At 47.9% G+C, this 20,822-nt stretch overlaps 1 protein-coding gene across 3 annotated transcripts in view; it reads left to right on the top strand.

Annotated features, from left to right (window-relative positions):
- The window catches only part of ATAD2B (ATPase family AAA domain containing 2B), a 974,520-nt gene that overhangs the window by 884,620 nt on the left and 69,078 nt on the right, over positions 1-20,822 (top strand). For all 3 annotated transcript variants that reach the window (XM_078647713.1, XM_078647714.1, XM_078647715.1), the window contains one exon: positions 130-233. In XM_078647713.1, coding sequence (XP_078503839.1) covers positions 130-233 — 104 coding nt within the window. The remainder of the gene's footprint in view (positions 1-129; positions 234-20,822) is intronic.

Genomic DNA, 20,822 nt, shown 5'->3' on the forward strand with positions numbered 1-20,822 from the left:
TGTGTCTTCTTAAAAGATTACATTGTGGTTCTTAGATATGATCTGAAGATTTGTCCACTGCTTCTGTTATTGAAATAAAGTGCCAACATTATGGTAGCATTCAACATAAAGTCTGTTTTTGAACTTCAGGAGTATCAAAAATGAAAAAGGTCAGAAAAGTGATTCTAGAAGAAGTCCCTGAAGAATCTTCCGATCCAGACTCTCCGCTTCTGGTTGATCATTGCAGACTCAAGGTAATACTTCTGACCAGTACGGGTAACCAGTAACAAGTACTGGTAACCAACCATATATGTATATTCGTCATCATGGCCTTATGTGAAATAGACTTGTCATTTTTTTTTTTGTGAATGCCAAATGTTCATAATCTCTGTTGCTTGAAATGCATATGTTACCTTAACTTTACAGAAGTCTTATTTTAAACACTCCAAAACACTTGGCATGTTATGTTTCGAGGCTTATTTACCATTGTTTGGAGAAGAATTCCCAATGTTGTGGTTGAAACGGCATTGTCAATATGTTTTGCTTTACAATATAATCATGTGCTTAGAACAATGTGGTTATTAGTTCCAAACAATGCTGCAGTGTAGCTGTTGCAGAGTATGGTATAACAGAGTTGCCTAGAGAGCTACACTAAGAGTAAACCTACAGTAAGGGAAAGCTCTGCATTAGTTTTCAGTACACGGATGGGCTTAATGGATCACGGCCTGTTCAATGGGTACTGAGCAAATTACCTACTGCGGATCGTCACTCTTTAGTCTAAGTATTCTTGTTGCCTTACAGGGAGAGTCCAAGCCCTGGATACAGGCAACTCACTGCCCCCTCCCTCACCCCCTAAAAGCAAATCAGGTTCTTCCACTAGAACCTAAATAGTTTCTGGTAACGTTTTGGCTCTGCTCCATTTGTCTCTAAAAAGATCAATGCATCCCTCCCACTTGCTGCATCATGCCAAGCTTGCACTTGAATGGCCATTGATGCACAACTTTGAGAATTGAATTGAGTATGGCCGTTGAGTAGTTTGGTTGTTACCACGTCCTCCGTCGTGTTTGTCACAGTCCTTGCTCAGAGAATTTATCAAAAAGCAAAAGAACCTCTGCCGTGCGTTCAGCCAAGATCTGAGCCAAAATGTTATGTTTTGTGAACATCTTAAATACTGAACCTAATTCCTAAAACTTTGTAGGTTAATATTGTCATTTGAATGACCAAAAAGACTTTAGAATATTTGCTGGATAAAATACCCAGGTGGCATAGGACTTTGTGATACTCCATCCCACGATGAAAAAGCCACCAGCGCACATCCACCAGCAAAAATAATCTTTTATCCATTTTTACCAGCACTTGTGTAGATAATATGGCATGCCTGATGTAGCCCAGTGGTGAGGAGTATTGAACATAGCCACTAATGTACAACTTGACCTCCGAAAAGGGAGAATATCTTTCAGTCCTAGGCAAGATTTGTTTAGGACCAAAACGTGTACTGCCGGACAGCTATTGGTGTCGGAAAAAGCACCAAAAGGAAGCTGAAACATTGTCTAACAGTGATGGAAGCCCTAAAAATGAACACCCTAAAGTAACTTGGAAACATGAAGTCCGTTCTGTGTAGGCTAGTTGTGCTAACCTAGATTTACAACTTTAACACCTGCTGTGAGTCTTGAGTAACCCAGAGACAATTATACATACTTATTAAAACTCCAATTATAACTCAGAAGTCTATTTCTACAAAAATTCAACAAAATTGGGCAACAAAATAGACCCTTGGAGGCCTGGGTAAATCAAAGTCAACATTTTGTCAGAGTGCCTACAAGGAATTTTTTTAGTGGCTTCTGGCAAGCAAATTAACAAAATAATTATATTCATTCAGGCGAGTATATCAACAGAAGAAATGCAAATAATGCAAAACGGGTGTATACTTAACCCCTTTAATGCTCTGCACGTTCAGCGGACGTCACGTGCACTACCTCGGCAATAGAACGTTTCGCCCCAGCGCGGAACGTTCAGCGCAGCGGTGGGGTTAAAGTACAAATTTATGTAGAAAACTCTTTACAAAAAAGGATATACAATGCAATTCACATAACTACAAAAGTGACAGAGAGACTATCTTCATAGCAGCTGTTTTCTCATAAACACTTTTGGTATAGCCCATTTCAAATATTCTCAAATGAGAAGATCATTGAAAATACAGTGAACATTTCCAGAAAGATCTTTTGCACATGAAAATGGGTGAAATTGTCGACGTTTCGGTCTTGTCTCGTGCTAAAGTCTATAAGACCATCTTCAGGATGAAATGCCCTGATGTGGACTGAATACCCTAGAGCATTGCATGAACGTAACCATATGTACAAAGCATCTACATGATGATGCACAGTAATTGATTATAGAATGGCCTCAAAAATCTAAACTTATATCATGACTGCTTTCCTGTCCTGAAGATGGTCTTATAGAAGTTAGCATGAAGCTCCACTTTTGGTAAGTTATGGGGAGGGCAAAATTATGTGGCAGGGTTGACTGAATTATCTGTCGAGAAAAGGTCAATTATGCGGTGTATTGCAGCACATTTTGTGAAACCTCTACTGTAGGAAGCTGGCTCTCTATATACTATACCAAAATGAGCTATAATGTGCAGAGAGTCCAGAGGCTTTATAGAGGCTAAAGTAGATAATACTAATGCTCTCTTTTGTGGTAATGTGGGCGAGCAGTTAGGCTTATCAGAGGGCAGTGTTTTGCATTTGTTGTTCACACAGTGTTAATAAATGAGACACACACTCAATGAATATATTTGAGGCCAATTTATAAAAATAATACTTGGTTATATTTATTTGGCAGCACCACAGAACTTTGTCATAGGTAAATACGTTTTTCAATAAAAAATACTTTTAAATTATTTGCGGCTTTTCAAGTCAGTCTCTTTAGTTTGAAGATGATTCTTTGGTGAACAGGTCTGCTCATTTCGGGAGTCTTGATCTTTATCAGAGGCAGGCAGTTCTCCCAACGTTCTGGAGGGCGCTGGTTTGCAAGACAAGTCATCTTTTGGTGCAGGATAGTCAGGGCTGCAGACAGGCTGGTAGGGCTAGGGACAAGTCAGTAGTTCTCTGCAGTCTTCTCTGTTGGTGCGACTGTGTGGTGTGCAGCTCTTCTTAGGTAGACAGGAACTGAAGTTCAGGTGGGGATGCTACCTAAATAAACCTTGGCCTGATTGGATAAGTCCCACCATCTTCAAGATGGCTGGCACTGAAAAGTGTGTTTCACTCGTATCCAGCACCTGAGGGGTGGAGTTGGCAAAGGGGAAGGGGGCATATCTCTTATTATTTCTAAGTGTCCCTCCTGCCAAAAAGGGGGTGAAGACAGGAAGGGTACTTGCTCACTCTAACAGGCAAGGCTGGAAACGCATTACAAAGGCAGTAAGGCCTTAGAACCTCCCCTCCATGGGTGGCTCTTCTGGACCAGGGGAAGATGTGAACACCTTCACTCAGGAAAGGCATTGTTCTCAACCTCGGAGTGTGCAGGCACTCTCCCCATGCAGTCAGAACACTGGTTGTAGCAGGCTGGCTCAGGCCAGTCGGTGATCATACTAAGGATTGGCAGGTTTCAGGGGACCTTTCTAAGGGGTCCTCTGTGTGCACTTTTTTAATAAATCTGACACTGTGTAGGTTTATGAAGCTGAGATGCTTGGTACCAAACATCCCATATTTCAGTGAAGACATCATGGAGCTGGGGAACTCTTAATGACTAGTGTCCTGCCCATGTACTTAGTATGGCTTCCCTGGACACTTACAAAATCCAGGAAACAACTTTAATACTGCAGGGTCATATCTACTCATGCAGATTTGCCATCACAGTAAATATAGTGCACCCTCCCTTATGGCAAAGGCCTACTAGAGGGTTGTCTTACCTATATTTCATACAGTGTCTATTGGCCATGGCACACTAGGATGTGTAACCTATCATAGAAGAATGGAGGCGCACTCAAAGATTCAGTGTTACTCTGAATAAGTAACTATTAAACCAAGGGTGCTACACTACTGTGGTGTGTTGGCATCACACACTCATTAAACTCAGAACCTAACAGGGATGAATCCCTGATTGTAGTGTGCACTGTTCATGTCGAACAGAATGTTCTGGTAATTAACTGACTTTATATCACTTGAAGCAACACAAACTAAACCAACATTTTCTCTAGTCAATCATGTGTAATTCAAACATCAAATCATAAATGATAATACATATCTTATATTCATCAATGACCTTTTGTGTAACAATATAACAAAAGTTGCCTGAACAAAGCAAATTCTTAGATCAGGTGGTACATAATTATATACAGTCCAATTGACCTTGGCATTGCTGTTTCCATATTGGTTGATGCATAACTTTCATGTGGCCCAGTGCATTTCAGGACTCACAGGTCCCTTCCTCAGGGGCAATATTCTGGAAACAGAAGAATTCGACGTGCGTATTACTTCAATTACAGTATATTACATTGAAAGAAGTTAAGAATTATGGGAAATCCCCTTGTCCAACAAAAAAAGCTTGAAGTGCCATTTACTAGTCTCAATGAGTGAGCTTGAAAGATAGTCACCTCTATCTACAGAAACCTCATATTGATATCACCCTTGTGCCACCAAGAAAACATTGGTGTAGCTACAGAAATCTTGAGGGGTTGTTAATAATAGCAATAAAGAGTTAAAAAATGAAGAGTTAAGAAATGGGTGCCTAAGTTTATAGGTGACGGTCATACCTTGATAGTGACGGTGTACCCTATGACAGTTAACTATACCAGAAAAAATTGCAACGGGTAAACTCCTGTATGTGAAAAAATCAAAGTAGGTGGTCACCTGCCACGCCTCAGCAACCAAAGTGCACAATGTAACAATAGTCTGTACAGACTCTCTAAGTATGTAAACGCGCACTCACCCGACTGTGGATGCCGTGCTCAGAAAAGAAATTGCGGTTGAAACCAGCATGAACGCTTGTGCGATAAACTCGTGCACAAGTTAGTCTGGAATAAAACAAACAAATCTGAAAGATCCTGTTACGGAGACTAGCGCAGAATGAAACTGAGCAGCTGTGTGTACACCAAAGCAGATTACCTTTTGTGGGGAAGAAAAGAACGGCAAGCTTGTCTGGCGCTAAATGTCTTCTAGGATGAACCAAATATCTACTGATGGCGTGTAGACATAATCGCCATTACGGAGTCCTTCTAGAAATAGGACTAAACGTAACTTCTCGCGTGCCAAGGAAATTGTGGGGGTTGAAGTAAACTGGGAGAAACTCAACTATAACGTAATGATCCCGCAACTGCAGGAAAGTATACAGGTCGGGAAACCGATAAAGAAACGAAGGAGAACACAAAAAAATTAAAAATGGTGCTCTGCAGGCACTATTATCTAACTAGATAAAACTTGATGCTGGTGCTTGAACGCCGGCTTTGAGTAATGTCACCAATGTATGTCGGTGGTAAACACACTCGGGTTGAAAGCAATATAGTGAAGAATACGGATGTGCAAACTGTTAAATTACATATCCTATTAAAAGACCGGAAGACTAGGACGAGGAAATGATGCATAAAAGTAAGTGCTGTAAGTGGCTTTACTGCCCTTGCGTTAACTTGTCAACGCTGTAGTGCACATTGTGTGGCTCAGTACGTATTATAGGTACATGGTGGAGGTTAATAAATCTGAAAGAAACATGTTAGTGTTAGATTCCTTACCTTAGAATATCCCCAGGGGTCAGACTGGATCTGTAAAGTTTTCGAAAGCAGTACCGCTGCGCGTTGCTAGGCGTCGTCTGCGGCTCCGCATCCGTCGTCGGTGTCGTGATCGCTGGGATGATGTCGTCGGAGTACTTAGACGCCGCCCTCGTGCGCTGACGTCAGTTATTGTTTTTTCCGCGCCAGCAAGCGCAGATCCGGGAAGAGCAGTACTCCAATCAATTTTTGACTAACTTTTTGGATCACTATTGATCTCTTCTCGAGTCGACCTTCGACTCCCGATGCCGGTAGGAATGCCTGTGTTTAATTCTTGCAAGGACTGTCACCACTTGATGTCGGTGACCGACCCCCACCGTTGGTGCCTTTAATGGCTCGGGGCCAACTACGAAGACAAGTCGTGCCCCGACTGCCGGGCCTTGACATCGAAGGCTAGATAGGAGCGGTCCTGTAAGCGACTCGAGCTCCGGCAGTCGGCTCCACGCCGCTCGGGTCTTGGTCGAGGAGGAAGTCGAGGGACCGGTCGCGGAGCAGCGGTTATCACCGCTCGACGAGTCAACACCACTCGTCGGGCTCCAAGTCCTCAGGTAAGTCAAGGCACTCGAAAAAGAAGTCGAAGAGGCGTCAACGCTCTTCTGACTCCCCCCGACGCTCGCGCGACGCAGCCGGGGGTTCGGGCGACACTGCCCAAGTGGCTCCGCGGGAGCCGCAAGCGCCACGTCCAGCTCCACACCCGCTGGTCCCTGGTCTGCACGCGATGCCAGAGGAGATACGAGACTTTCTCGTGGCCATGAGGACTCACTTCCCTCCGTCGGACCCTGTCGAGGCGCTTTTGGGCCCGCGGGTCTGTCTGGGAGTCCTAGCAGGCCGGCGGCTTCAGCCCCGGCGCCGTCGTCAACTTATGTCCCGACGCCGCAGGACCCCGGCCTGGATCCGGGTCGTCGCCAGTCGACCTCACGACTCCTCCGCTGGCACCGACCCCGAGGGTGTCGCCCACGACGCCGTCCCCGGACGAAGTCGTCCTCAGCCCCGGTCCGGGTCCGGCGTCGTACCGGAGACAGGTGAGCAATTCACCTACGACCTGGCTCCATCATTTTTCCCTGACTATCAGATGATGAATGACGAGGGGGGCTGGGAGGGGTCTGAGGACCCTTTGCCACTGCAGTGCCAGTTGAGCCAATACTGGGCAGACGAGCTAGGGGAGGCCAGTGGTCTGGACACTTCGCCCGACACTGGATTCGTCTCTCCTCCCTCCGTCTCTACGGAGGAGGGGGCTGCTTACAGCGTGGTGTTGAACAGGGCGGCCAAGGCCTTGGCTCTTGAGCTCCCTCTCATGGCTGTGAGGACTAACATCCTCACTGAGGTGCTCAAACCGCAGGCAAGCTCCTCGGAGCCTCTACTGCCATTCAACGAAGCCCTCTGTTGGGCACTTGGTCCAAGCCCTCCACAGGCCTCCCTGTGGATCGGAACGTGGCCCGACGCCACCGCCCGGCTCAGGGTGACCCTAGCTTCCTGTACGTTCACCCCACCCCCGAGAGCCTGGGGATCTAGGCCTCTACCTCCCAGACCGCTTTCCCGACCGCTCCTCCGGATCAGGAATCCGAAAGGTATGATCAGTTTGGGAAGAAACAGTTCTCCTCCTTGAGTTTGGGGCTGCGGTCTGTCAACACCGCCTGCCTTTTGGGCTGTTACACCCACTCTCTGTGGGATACGATTGCGGAGGTGCTGCCACAAAGCCCGGAGGAGGCCCTGTCAAAGCTCGCCCAAGCCCTTGCAGAAGGGCGGAATGCAGCAAGCTATTCCATACGGTGTCAAATTTTCATACAGGTTTCCCTATTATGGTTGAAAACAGTTCAAATAATCATGCTCAAACAGGTAAATAATTTTTTGAAGATTCCAATCGGTTATTCGTTGTTTTGTTCCATCATTCTTGTCTTTAAAGTAGTCAAAACAGCCAACACGCGTTTCGTCGCAATTGGGGCGTCTGTACTGCTACTTCCTCAAGGCTAATTCTTCACATCAAAGCCGCTCCACATTGCTCCCGAGTTCGGATTGCAACTGAATCCGAACTCGGGAGCAACGTGGAGCGGCGCGCTAGGCACAAGGAGACATTCATGAGAGATACCTGCACTAAAGACATAAGAAGGAGATACTTGATTGTAATAAAGTTGGCACGTCGCAAGGATTGGAACCCCAATGAGGGTTGAAATTATCACCACATTTCAAAAATTACGGATGTGAAGCATTAGCCTTGAGGAAGTCGCGGGACAGACACCCCAATTGCGACGAAACGCGCGTTGGCTGTTTTGACTACTTTAAAGACAAGAATGATGGAATAAAACAACGAATAACCGATTGGAATCTTCAAAAAATTATTTACCTGTTTGAGCATGATTATTTGAACTGTTTTCAACCATAATTGGGAAACCTTTATGAAAATTTGACGTGTGCTGGGGAGTGTAATAATTTGTATTTTGAGTTTAGGCTCAAGGTTTATAGAGTTTGGTGGTTCTCTATACCTTTCAGCACCGTCCCATATAAGTATCTTTACCAAATATATATGTGTAAATTCCACCTGTAAGCGCCAATAACCTAGGATTAATACCACATTTGGAGATTTGTCCATACGGTGTGAACTCGACACAACAGACACGCTGGGTAGGGCGATTGCAACGACTGTGGCGGTTCACCGCTATGCCTGGCTGAGGTCCGCCAACTTTTCAGGCGATGTCCAGGCCACCCTCATGGACATGCCCTTTGATGGCAGTCGCCTCTTTGGCGACAAGGCGGATAGCGAGCTGGAGCGTTTCAAGGACTCCAGGGCTACGGCCAAGTCCTTGGGCGTAGGCCAACGCCAGCAAACGTCCGCTTTTCGCTCCTTTCGTGGCCAAGGAAGGGGCGCCCCCACACATCCAGCCAGCCACAGACCGCAGACCCAGCCTCAACGCGGTCGTGGACGTAGTTACCGCCGTGGCGGTACCGGGGGACACCGGCAGGGTCAGTCCACACCTGCCCCTGCAGCATCTGCCTCTAAGCCTTCATAGCCCGGCATTTCAGGCCCAGTCGTTGCCAGTGGGGGGCAGGGTCCGCCTTCACCTCCCCCACTGGCGTATCATCACGTGGGACAGGTGGGTGCTGCAAATTGTCCGAAGGGGCTACTCCCTGCCCTTCCAGGCGACCCCTCCAGCCATGCCACCGTAGTACCACCACAGGTCGGGGGATCACTTGCATCTTCTGAAGGAGGGAGAAACAGCCTTCTTTGCCAAGGGGGCCATCGAGCGCGTTCCTGGGCCAGAAGTAGGACATGGTTGCTATTCCCACTACTTTCTGGTACCCAAGAAGGGCAAAGGAAGGAGAAGTTCAAGATGCTGACTTTGGCTCAGGTCCTAGCTGCCCTGGACCCAGAAGACTAGATGGTAGCGTTGGACTTGCAGGACGTGTATTTCCACATCCCCGTCCTGCCGGCCCACCGGCGTTACCTGCGGTTCACGGTAGGCCACGAGCACTTTCAGTTTACCGTGCTCCCCTTCGGCCTTACCAGCACCCCACGGGTGTTCACAAAAGTGATGGCGGTGGTTTCAGCTCATCTGCGCAGATTAGGGGTTTAAGTTTTCCCCTAACTCGACGATTGGTTGTTGAAGGCGGGCTCGCCCCAGACAGTCGTCTCCCACCTCCAGACTACGGCCGACCTCCTGCACTTGCTGGGGTTCTCCATCAACGTGCTGAAGTCACACCTGTGCCCCTCTCAGAAGCTCCTATTCATCGGAGCGGTTCTGGACTCGCCGCAGCTTCGGTTTATCCCCCTGAACAGCTGGTTCGGGATATTCAGGCTCTGATTCCGATCTTTCAGTCTTTATCCCGGGTCTCGGTTAGGTTGATGCTGCAGCTCCTGGGGCTGATGGCCTCCTGCATCCTTCTGGTGCATCACGCCAGGTGGCGGATGCGGGCTCTGCAGTGAGACTTGAAGGTTCAGTGGGCACAGCATCAGGGCAACCTGTCCGACCACGTCCTGATCTCGGAGGGCACTGCGAGCCAGTTACAGTGGTGGCTCACGAACCACGATTGGATCAGCGGCAGATCTCTCTCCCTTTCCCCAACTGGAGCACGTAGTGGTGACAGATGAGTCCCTCCTGGGATGGGGGGCACATGGGAGAGAGTGAGATCAGAGGTCTCTGGTCTCCGGCGGAGTCCCGGCTTCATATCGACCTTCTGGAGCTGCGGGCGATCCGTCTTGCACTGAAGGCATTGCTTCCCTCTGTTCAGGGAAGTGTAGTGCAGGTGTTCACGGACAACACCACCGCCATGTGGTACTGCAACAAACAGGGCGGGGTGGGGTCGTGGACCCTCTGTCAGGAGGCTCTGCGCCTCTGGACCTGGCTGGAGCACCAGGGCGTCACCTTGGTGGTTCAACACCTGGCAGGTTCCCTGAACGCCAGGGCGAACAAACTCAACCGCAGGTGCATGTTGGATCACGAATGGCGTCTGAACTCGGACGTGGCGCAAGGTCTCTTTCTGCAGTGGGGAGAGCCTTGGTTAGATCTATTCGCCACTGAAGAGAACGCGCAATGTCATCAGTTCTGTGCGTTGGAATTTCCAAGGCAGCACTTGCTCGGAGACGCTTTTCATCACAAGTGGAGCTGCAGTCTGTTGTATGCCTTTCCGCCTATACCACTTCTTCCCAGAGTGCTTAAGAAGATCAGGCGAGACCGGACCCAAGTCATCCTTGTTTCTCCGGACTGGGCACCAAGATACTGGTATCCCGATCTACTCAGCATGTCAGCCGATCCCCCGATTCGTCTGCCTCTTCAGGAGGACCTTCTGTCGCAGCAGCAGGGGACGGTCCTCCACCCAAACCTGTCTAGTCTCCACCAACATGCGTGGAGATTGAGCGGCGACAGTTGAGGTCATTTGACTTGCCTCCTGAAGTCTGTGATGTGATTCTGGCAGCCAGACGTCCCTCTACAAAAACCATATACGCCTGCAGGTGGAACAAATTTGTGGCATGGTGCACAGCAAAGGCTGTGGATCCACTCTCTGCCCCCCTTTCAGAGGTTCTCCTGTTCCTTCTGTCTGGGCACTATCAAGGGCTGCCTCTCAGCCGTTTCAGCCTTCTTAAGGCTTCCTGATCAGCCTTCTCTATTCAAGTCCCCTGTTGTAAATAGATTATTGAAAGGCATCACACACTTGTTCCCTCCTGTTCCCTTCGTGATGCCTCAGTGGGACTTGAACGTTGTTCTAACTTTTCTGATGCGCGCTCCCTTTGAGCCACTTCATAACTGTCCTCTTCGTCTTCGGACTCTTAAAACTGCATTCCTGGTTGCCATCACCTCAGCCAGGAGAGTGAGTGAGCTCCAGGCTCTATCTTCAAAACCTCCTTTCCTCTGTCCATCCGGACAAAGTTGTTCTGAGGACTCGTCCTTCTTTCCTGCCCAAGGTAGTCTCAGCCTTTCACATCGGTCAGTCCATCACCTTGCCCACCTTCTTTCCGCCTCCGCATCCTTCGAAGGAGGAAGAGAGGCTCCACCGTCTGGACCCAAAATGTGCGCTCTCCTTCCATCTAGATCGCACACACCAGTTCCGGGTGGACGACCAGCTCCTCGTTGGTTACGTGGGGGCTACGAAGGGACGGGCGGTGCACAAGCGGACCATCTCTTGGGGGGTCATCTTGTGCATCAAGGTTTGCTACTCCTTGGTGAAAAAGGAGCCTCCTGTTGGGCTGCGTGCCCATTCCACTCGGGCCACGGTGGCTACTACTGACCTGGGTCGGGGAGTCCCCTTGCAGGACATCTGTCAGGCAGCTACGTGGGCCTTGCTGCACATGTTTGCTAGGCACTACTGCCTGTACAGCCAAGTCTGGAGAGATGGCTTTTTCGGCCGTTCTGTTCTCCAGGACTTTCTGGTGTGATCTTGGTTCGCAGATCCACCACCGGGGTAGGTATTGCTGGGGTATCTATTCTAAGGTAAATTGTTTCTTTCAGATGCACAAGTTACTTACCTTCGGTAACGATATATCTGTAAGTAGATTTGTGCTAATAGAAAAAAGAGAAAGAAATGCAAATACCTATCCTCATAACATTAATACTCAATGCTTCAAATATAATACATTTACAGACATATAAAAAGAGGTAGATTACAGATAACAACTCATGTCCATTTTGTCATTCAACCCTCTCAGGAACTAAGTTTGTAAATAGTCAATCCAAAATCTCTCTTCGCAGCAGTTTTTTATTGTGTTCTATTCCTTCATATTTAGGTACAACTTCTACAATCTGTGCTCTTATTTGGGTTATGTTGTGTTGTGCTTCTAGCCAGTGTGCACTAAAATTGAGGTTTTGTTCCCTGTGCGTATTGTGCTTTTGTGTTCAGTTAAACGTGTTTTAAACTTTCGTTGTGTTTTGCCTATATAGGCTTTGCCACAAGGGCATTTCAGACAATATATTATGTTGGTAGTGGTACAGTCTGAAGTATGCCGCAGTTGTATTCTTTTGCCTGAAATAGGATGTGTAAGCATAGCTCCTGTAATTATATTGTTGCAGTGTATACAATTGTAGCTCTTCGTAGTCCCTTTGAAGATCTGTTTAGGCGTGGATTTATCTGGGGTTTGTATCAATTCTTGGAGGTTCCTAGCTCTGGTATATGCAAATTTGGGTTTCTCTTTGAATATGCAGTTAAAATCAGGTTCATTTTGAAGCCACACCCATCTTTTATTGATAATTTTCTTTATTTGCATGGAATTGGTGGAATATTTGAATCCAAAAGTGGGTGACATTTGTTGACAACTTGGAGTTTTGAGAAATAGAGTGTGCGTTCTTTTGTAGCTAATCTGGATATGATTTTCTGTAGAGTATCTGGAGGATATCCTCTGTTCAAACCGTAGTTTGTGCAACTCAATCTTGGCGGTGGCAGTTGCAGATTCGGAGCTTATCCGTTTTATTCTGAGGAATTGTGAGTAAGGCAAATTGAAAATAAGGTTCTAGGATGTGTGCCATGTCGACTCTTCAGTTTTGTTTTCACCAAGACACGCAGACGGCAGTGTGCATGTGCTTGGTGAGGGGTCCCTAAGGGTGACATAATTCGTGCTGCAGCCCTTAGGCACCATCATTAACCACAAGGCCCTTAGTACCAGGGATATCTTTTACTAGGGACTTACATGTTAGCTAAAGTGGTGTCAATTGTGGGAACAAGAGGTACAGTTCAGCAAAGAAGTTCTGGCACAGGGGACCTGGTTTGCAGTGACCCTGTGCACTTCCAGTCAAAATTACACAATTTTCAAGGCAAAAAGTGGGGGCTAACCATGTCCAAAAGAGGTACTTTCCTAAAACTACTATATAATGTTTTCAGTTTTACACATAACACTGCCTAAGCAAATACTTCTGTAGTAGGGGATCTCTGTTTATAGTCATAATCTAGTGAATAGTCCCGCCCATGTGCGTGGACCCCGGAGCAATCAAAAATAATCTCTTAAGGTGTCGCAAAATGCAGAACTGCACAGACACTTAAGAGAGAATTAAAGACCGATAATGCAGCCTATATCCACAGGCTGCACTGTCCAGTACTTTAACTAGAAATTCCACCAAAAATCCACAAACAGCACAGCCTGTCCAGGGTTTTCCAAGAGAAAAACCTTGCCTTTAACATCAAAACCCTCTGGAATGATAGAGAGGAAGGAGTGGACAGACAAGCCCCATAGGCTGCTATTATGTGGCTCAGAACAGGGTACTGTGCCTTTAAGAGAACTTCCAAGAAGCCTCACAGTATCCCAGAATGCACTGCAGGTCCCTTTTACTTTCAGTTCTTTTCACGCCAGACCTGTAGCATTTCTTACATGAACATCTCTCTCCACCGGGGAGGAGGGCGGGCGCTTATGACTATAACAGAGATACCCCTACTACAGAACTGGAGTTACAGGACGGAAACTACTCCTTCTGTAGTAGGGGATCTCTGTGTATAGTGGCCCCATTGATTTGCTGGGCAAAAAACCTGAATGAACAGCGAGATTACATTAAATCATATTATTCTAAGAGACTGTATGGCACTGGAGAAGGTTAAGAAGATTCCCTGGTTAGTCTAGATTAAAGAGATGTTTCTTAACTTGGACGCCCAGAAATGTATGTTTCCAGATCTGATTAGAAAGGATGATTTGAGTTGGATTAAGAAAAACTTCTTGGGTATGCTAGCACTGGAACAGGAGGAAATGGAGTTGAAGAAACCTTGTGTTAGAACTAATTATGTCCTTTCAACTTCATTACTCATTGAGCCATACCTAAAGATTGTCACAATTCCTTTTCACCGTCACCTTTTAATTAGATTCAGGTTCAATATAATTCATTTCACTCTGGGTCATTTTCCAGTTTGGGGCAAACTTGAATCCTCCATTCCCTGCAGTTGTGACAATTTTTCTATCCAAGATACAATGCACCTCATTACGTTCTGGGAGCACTACGTTGATATTAGGAAACAGTTCTTAGTAACATTATTGAGAGAGGCTGGGTTTGTCCAAGTTAGACCTGCCCTCACTTATTTACAACTGTTAAGTAGTACCTGGGTAATTTATGGGGTGGCTAGATTCTTGGTGGCCACTGTTCGTAACAAAGCAAAAAGAATAGCGGCTAGTGATCTCCCTGTGTGATTTTATCATCTGCCTGAAGATTGTATTTAACCCTTATTACGGTATTTGTATTGTATATTGTATGATGAATTTGCACCTATATTTGTATTTATATGGAGGGATGAAATGTTGTACTTGCTTTTATGATTTTAATTAATCGAATAAAGTGTTTTTGACTTGACTTGACTCGGAAGAGTAGAAAGACTGGTCCGCTGAGCTGGCCTGCTTACGTATACTACAAGCAGGTATGTTGTAAATTATGCTTCGACTGGGATACCTAAGAGTAGAGAGAGTAGTTGCCCAGTGGATGGGGACTACGCTGGCCTGCCAGCAGGGACAATTGGCAGTAACACCTATTGGAAATTGGAACATTGATTGGGACGAGGTGGTTGGTGTTAGCTGCTGCAAATTTACTCTGACCCCGATGTGGGACTTAGAGGACTGCTGGCGAAAATTAGACTTGCACTAAACACTGCGTTTGTTAGGAAATGTATAATAGAAGACGATGGCTAAGTTTATTCACTTTTTTCAATCGCACTTAAGGGTTCCATAGGTAACATCTGCCCCTGTGTTTTGCCTACTATCTGCTATGAGACCGGAAACGTTTTTATTTAACTCTTCAATTTGTATTAGAATGCTGTGGGGTCCTTGGGAGGGATGGATGGTTAAGTTCATGCCCAGTTGGGGTCAGCATGGCGTGGGAGGGGGGGAATATGTTGTTGTTTTTAAAGACTGTGGTGTGTGCGCAGTGTGCATTCAACGTTCAAGACCTGAGGATCTGCCTGAATGATATATCAGGTAGCAATTTATATGAGGTCAACCGGTACAGGTCCATGATGGAGGTTAGTGGCAGCAGAATTTGTCTGCTCGCCTGGACTATTATGGGCCTAAATGACTTCAGAAAGCTGCTTAGGGTTGTTGCATACTTAGTGAGACACAAGATCGACATTGCGCTGCTGCAAGAGTCCCACCTTCCTGTAAGAAGTAGTATGCACACACATAGGTGTCTGCATGGTCATTTTTATACTGCAGGGTTCGCATCCCATGCCAGGGCAGTCCTCACATGGCCTAACCCCAAATCAGGTATTAAGCTACAGGTGTTAGAAGTTGACACTGGCGGTAGATATGTGATTTCTAGATGCACTGGGAAGGGCATTGATTGGCATTTAGTCAATGTCTACGGGCCTAACTATGACTGCCCACAGTTTTACCAGGAGCTGCTAGACCACATGAGAGCCAGAGCTGGTTTGCCGATCCTGTGAAGGGGCGATCTAAATTGCGTCCTGGATCGTACCGGATGTCCAGCATGACATCAGTCTGCTGCGGCCAGCGTTATATTTGATCTAGCTGTCCAACTGGATTTGCTAGATGCTTGGAGGGAGCGCTCCCCTGGCGTAGAGGGGTTCACTCATTATTCAGTTACACAATTTACACACCAGAATTGATTATTGGTTTGTACTGAGACCCTTGTTTCAGCAGGTACGAGATTGCAAGGTGTCCCCCGATCCCTCTCAGATCGTTCCCCAATAATGCTAGATAAAGAAAGATCGAGAACGAAGCCAGCACCCTACACATGGATTTCCCCCCATACTCTTTGATGGATAGTGTTTTTTCGTTCTGAATTAGCTGAAGCCATAGAATGCTTCTTTGTTACCAATTTTGGGTCTGTCCAACATTTTTCCGCAGTCTGGGAAACGTTCAAGGCGTACATCAGAGGAGTAGCTATGTCCAAACACTCTGGTAAGACTGGAAGGGCGGTTGGCAGAAGTAAAGTAGAAAGCACTAGAAGATGGCAACCCTTTGATTGCTGATAGTCTAAAGGAGACACTGGCAGAGTATCATGCGATAGCAGACAGCGAAATAAAACCCTTGGGGAAGTATGCTGTAGCTAGGACGTATGGAGAGAGTGAGCTTCTGGGTGCGGTGTTGGCTGCCTTGCTGTGGGGCAAGAGTGAGGCAGAGAGTATGACAGAGCTATGTGCTGTGGACAGGGGGGGTGCTACTGTCTGATACTATGGAGATTACATGTAGATTCAATCAATATTACTCAGAACTATACTGTACGAAAGAGAGTTCGGATGCGCAGCTATCTCAGAATACTTAGGGCATATACAGATGCCCTGGCTGTCTAATGAGCATAGGGAGCACCTTATGAAACCATTGGATCCACACGAGGTCCTGGTAGCATTAAATTTGATGAATGGGAAGTGGGCCTGGACTAGACGGCCTCACTCTTGCATTTTGTAAAGAATTCAAGGATCTCCTGATCCCGCATTTGTGTACGCTCTTTGAGGAGATGGGGAGGAGGGGACGATGCCAACCTCAATGAGAGACGCACTTATTGCCACTACATTAAAACCTGGCAAACCCCTGAATGAATGTTCATCCTTTCGGCCTTTAGTGCTCCTTAATGTCGACACTAAGCTTGTTGCGAAGATATAGGCGGATTGCCCCCTTGCTACCACTGTTGGTTGGCCCGGAGCAGTTGGGCTTTGTCCCAGAACGTAATTTGTCATACAATTTAAGAACGGTCTTTGGCGCCATAAAACATATTAAGCCTGAGGTTAAATCGGCAGAGGTCTTTTTGGATACGGAATGACCTTTGATTCCGTGGAATGGAATTTTATGTATGTAGTACTGAGACGCATGGGAGTAGGAGATATCTACCTCAGGCTGGTAGGGGTGCTATACACCTATCCCGCTGCTCGGATACTAAATGGTGACTTAGTCACAGCCCCTATCAGAATATCGAGTCAAGTAACCAGAGTACCCGCTGTACCCCCTGCTATATGCTTTAATTGCTGAGCCTCACACATGTGCCTTAAGGGAATACCATGGTCGTAGGAGACTTAGATTTCTTAACTATAACCTCATATGCGGATAATACACTGTTGTATGTCCGTGATCCTGAGATCAACCAGACCCCAATCCTCGATGAGGTTGTGCAATATGGGAAAAGGGGAAAGGTCTACCTTAAAATCATCTGAATCATCTGACTCAGCCAAAGGTGGGCAGGGTCCCCAGCAGAAGATTGGGGGGGGGGGAGGGGGGACAAAGGTAAACAGAAGTAATTCAGCTAAGGGCCCAAAAGTAGTCCCCAAGGGAACCCAGTGAAAGGTTCCCAGCCTCCCCCTGAGAGAAAGCAAGGGGCCCGACAGGTAGTCCTGCTCCCCAGGTGCCCCTGAAGTGTTAAAAGTGTGGCAACCTGGGTCATAAGGCGAATGCTACCAGGTTCTGCCTGTTTGGTAAACCAGCACCCACTGGTGCTCCACCCCGGCCGATGGCTACTGTAGCCTTGGGGGAGGAGATGGATGTCCAAGCTGGGTGGGGTCCCGCACAGATGACCTTAGTCTCTTTAGGAGACTGTAATATGGTCTCAGAAGCTCAGCTGCCCAGGAACACTAAGAAATATGGGCAGCGAGTGACAATCAATGACCAAAAGGTGGGGGCTCTTAGAGATAGAGAAGCCAGTGTGACAGCTGTCAGATGTCACCTTGTGTCTCAAGAGCAGATTATTCCCCATGCATTCTGCCAAGTTGTTGCCGCCGACAACACAGAGTTTCATTGTCCAATGGCTCAGGTTCCCTTTGAGTGGAGGGGGGTCTCTGGTACTCTTCAGGTAGCTGTGAGGCCCGCCATGCCTGTTGACTGTCTGTTGGGAAATGATTGGAGAGCTCCCCTTGGGAAAAGGTGGAGAAAACAACTCGCTTGAAGATGGTTGGACTGCCTGACTGGGCGTGCGTGACCACCCGGTCAATCCCAGCCAGTAGGGGTTCTCAAGAAGACCTGGAGCCTGAGAGGGAGGCCCAGGAACCTGCCAAAGAGAGAAGTGGCGGGAGCACTGGAAACCGGCTCCCAAAGTTCCAACGGCCCAGAAGGAGGTAGACCCTGAGTGGAATGCCCTGGAGCCTTCCTGGGGGACCTGCCTGAGCTGACCTATTGGCAGCAAGAAGGAGGCCCCTCCAGGGAAGAATTCTGCAGGGAGCAAAAAGAATGCCCTTCTTTTGAGGGCTTGCGGCAACAGGCCGTAAGCCAGGCAGCAGGTGATCAGTCAGGGTCACACATGATTTACTGGGAGAATGGTCTCCTGTATAGTGAGCCCAAGGTTGCTGAACCTGGGTCAGCCCATGTGCTGGTGGTTCCCCAGAAGTTCAGAGCCTTCCTACTGGGGCTGGCTCATGATGTGCCATTAGCAGGACATTTGGGGCAGGACAAGACCTTGGAAAGGCTTGTTGCCCACTTTCATTGGCCCCAAATGCGCAAGAGTTCTGATACTCATTGCAGGACTTGTCAGACTTGCCAGGCAAGTAGAAAGAATGGGAGGAAGCACAAGGCTCCTCTCCAGCCATTCCCTGTGGTCAGTAACCCCTTTGAGCGGGTGGGAATTGACATTTTGGGGCCACTGGACCCCAAGACAGCCATGGGCAACAGGTTCATCCTGGTCTTGTTGGCCCATGCCACCCGGTACCCGGAAGCCATACCTCTGAGGACAGTGACGGCCCCCGTGGTGGGACGAGCACTGATGGGGAATTTTCTCACAAGTAGGATTCCCTCACGAGGTAGTGTCTGACCGGGGAACCACATTTATTTCCAAGTATGTGAAGTCCCTGTGGCAGGAGTGTGGTGTAACCTACAAGTTCACCACTCCTTACCACCCCCAAGGAAATGGGTTGGTTGAAAGGTTCAACCGAACCCTAAAGGGCATGATTATGGGTCTTGAGGAACCTATATGGCGTAAGTGGGACGTCCTCTTACCGTGCCTGTTGTTTGCATACCGTGAGGTGCCACAGAAATCTCTTGGGTTCAGTCCCTTTTAGCTTCTCTATGGACACCCAGTCAGAGGACCTCTGAGTTTGGTTAAAGAAGGCTGGGAGCAATCGCCCAGGAAACCTTCACAGGATGTATATAGCTACATGGTGGCCTTCAGGAACCAGACTAGGCGTTTAAGGCAACTCGCTGAGGCGAATCTGGAAGCCAGCCAGAAGGAGATGAAGCGTTGGTATGACTGGAATGCCACTCTGGTAGAGCTTCAACCTGGCCAGAAAGTGTGGGTCATGGCCCCAGTGGAGCCCTGCGCACTTCAGAATAAGTGGACCGGACCATTTGAGGTTGTGGAGCGCAAGAGTCCAATTACCTACTTGGTGGACTTGCGGTCTCCTAGGAACCCCTTGAGGGTCCTACATGTCAACCGCCTTAAGCCCCACTTAGAGAGGTCTGAAGTGGGCATGCTCTTGGCAACAGATGCTGGGATGGAGGAGGAGAACGAGCCTCTTCCTGACCTCCTGTCAGCCTCAGAGCAAGATGGGTCAGTGGATGGTGTTAACCTCTCTCCCACCCTGACCCATGAGCAACAGAATGACTGCCGCGGGTTGCTGGGACAGTTTTCTGATCTGTTCTCCCTGGTTCCTGGTGTCACAGATTGGTGCGTCCATGATGTGGACACAGGAGACAGCTTACCTGTGAAGCACAATTCTTACAGGGTAACTGACAGGGTGAGGGCTTGCATCAAAGAGGAGGTCTCAAAGATGCTTGCGCTAGGGATGATTGAGTCCTCCAGCAGTCCTTGGCAAGCCCAGTGGTATTGGTCCCGAAGGCTGCAGCGCCGGGTGCCACACCTGAACTCCGGTTCTGTGTGGACTACAGAGGGCTCAATTCAGTCACGAAGACTGACGCGCACCCCATCCCCAGAGCTGATGAGCTCATAGATCGGCTAAGGTCTGCATGGTACCTCAGCACGTTTGACTTGACATCTGGGTACTGGCAGATCGCCTTGACTAATGGGGCAAAGGAGAGGTCCGCTTTTTCCACACCAGATGGGCATTTCCATTTCCGTGTTATGCCCTTTGGGATGAAGAATGCTCCAGCCACCTTTCAGAGGTTGGTCAACCAGGTGTTGGTTGGACTGGATGAGTTCAGTGCCGCCTACCTGGATGACATCGCTGTGTTCAGTGCCAGTTCGGAGGAACATCTGCACCACCTATGGGAAGTGTTGATGGCACTGCGGAAGGCAGGCCTCACGATCAAGGCGAGTAAGTGCCAGATTGGGCAGGGTTCGGTGGTGTACTTGGGACACCAAGTTGGGAGCGGCCAGGTGGCGCCCCTACAACTCAATATTGAAACCATCCTGGCTTGGGAGCCACCCAAAACAAAGAGAGAGGTGAGAGCCTTGTTAGATCTCACATGGTATTACAAGAGGTTTGTCAAGGGATATGGCAACATTGTTGCACCCTTGACAGCTGACTTCCAGGAAGCAGCCCAAGAAGGTGATCTGGACTGACACCTGTCAGAAAGCTTTTGAGGCCCTGAAAGCTGCCATGTTCACGGTGCCCGTGCTCCTGGCACCCAACTTCGCAAGAGAGTTTATCGTCCAAACAGACGCTTCAGAGCATGGTGTGGGGGCTGTACTGTCACAGATGAATGAGGAGGACCTAGATCAACCTTTAGCCTTTATCAGTAGAAGGTTACTTCCACAGGAACAGAGGTGGAGTGCTATTGAGCGTGAGGCATTTGCTGTGG

This window comes from Lissotriton helveticus, chromosome 6, assembly GCF_964261635.1.
Source record: "Lissotriton helveticus chromosome 6, aLisHel1.1, whole genome shotgun sequence".
Lineage (NCBI taxonomy): Eukaryota > Metazoa > Chordata > Amphibia > Caudata > Salamandridae > Lissotriton > Lissotriton helveticus.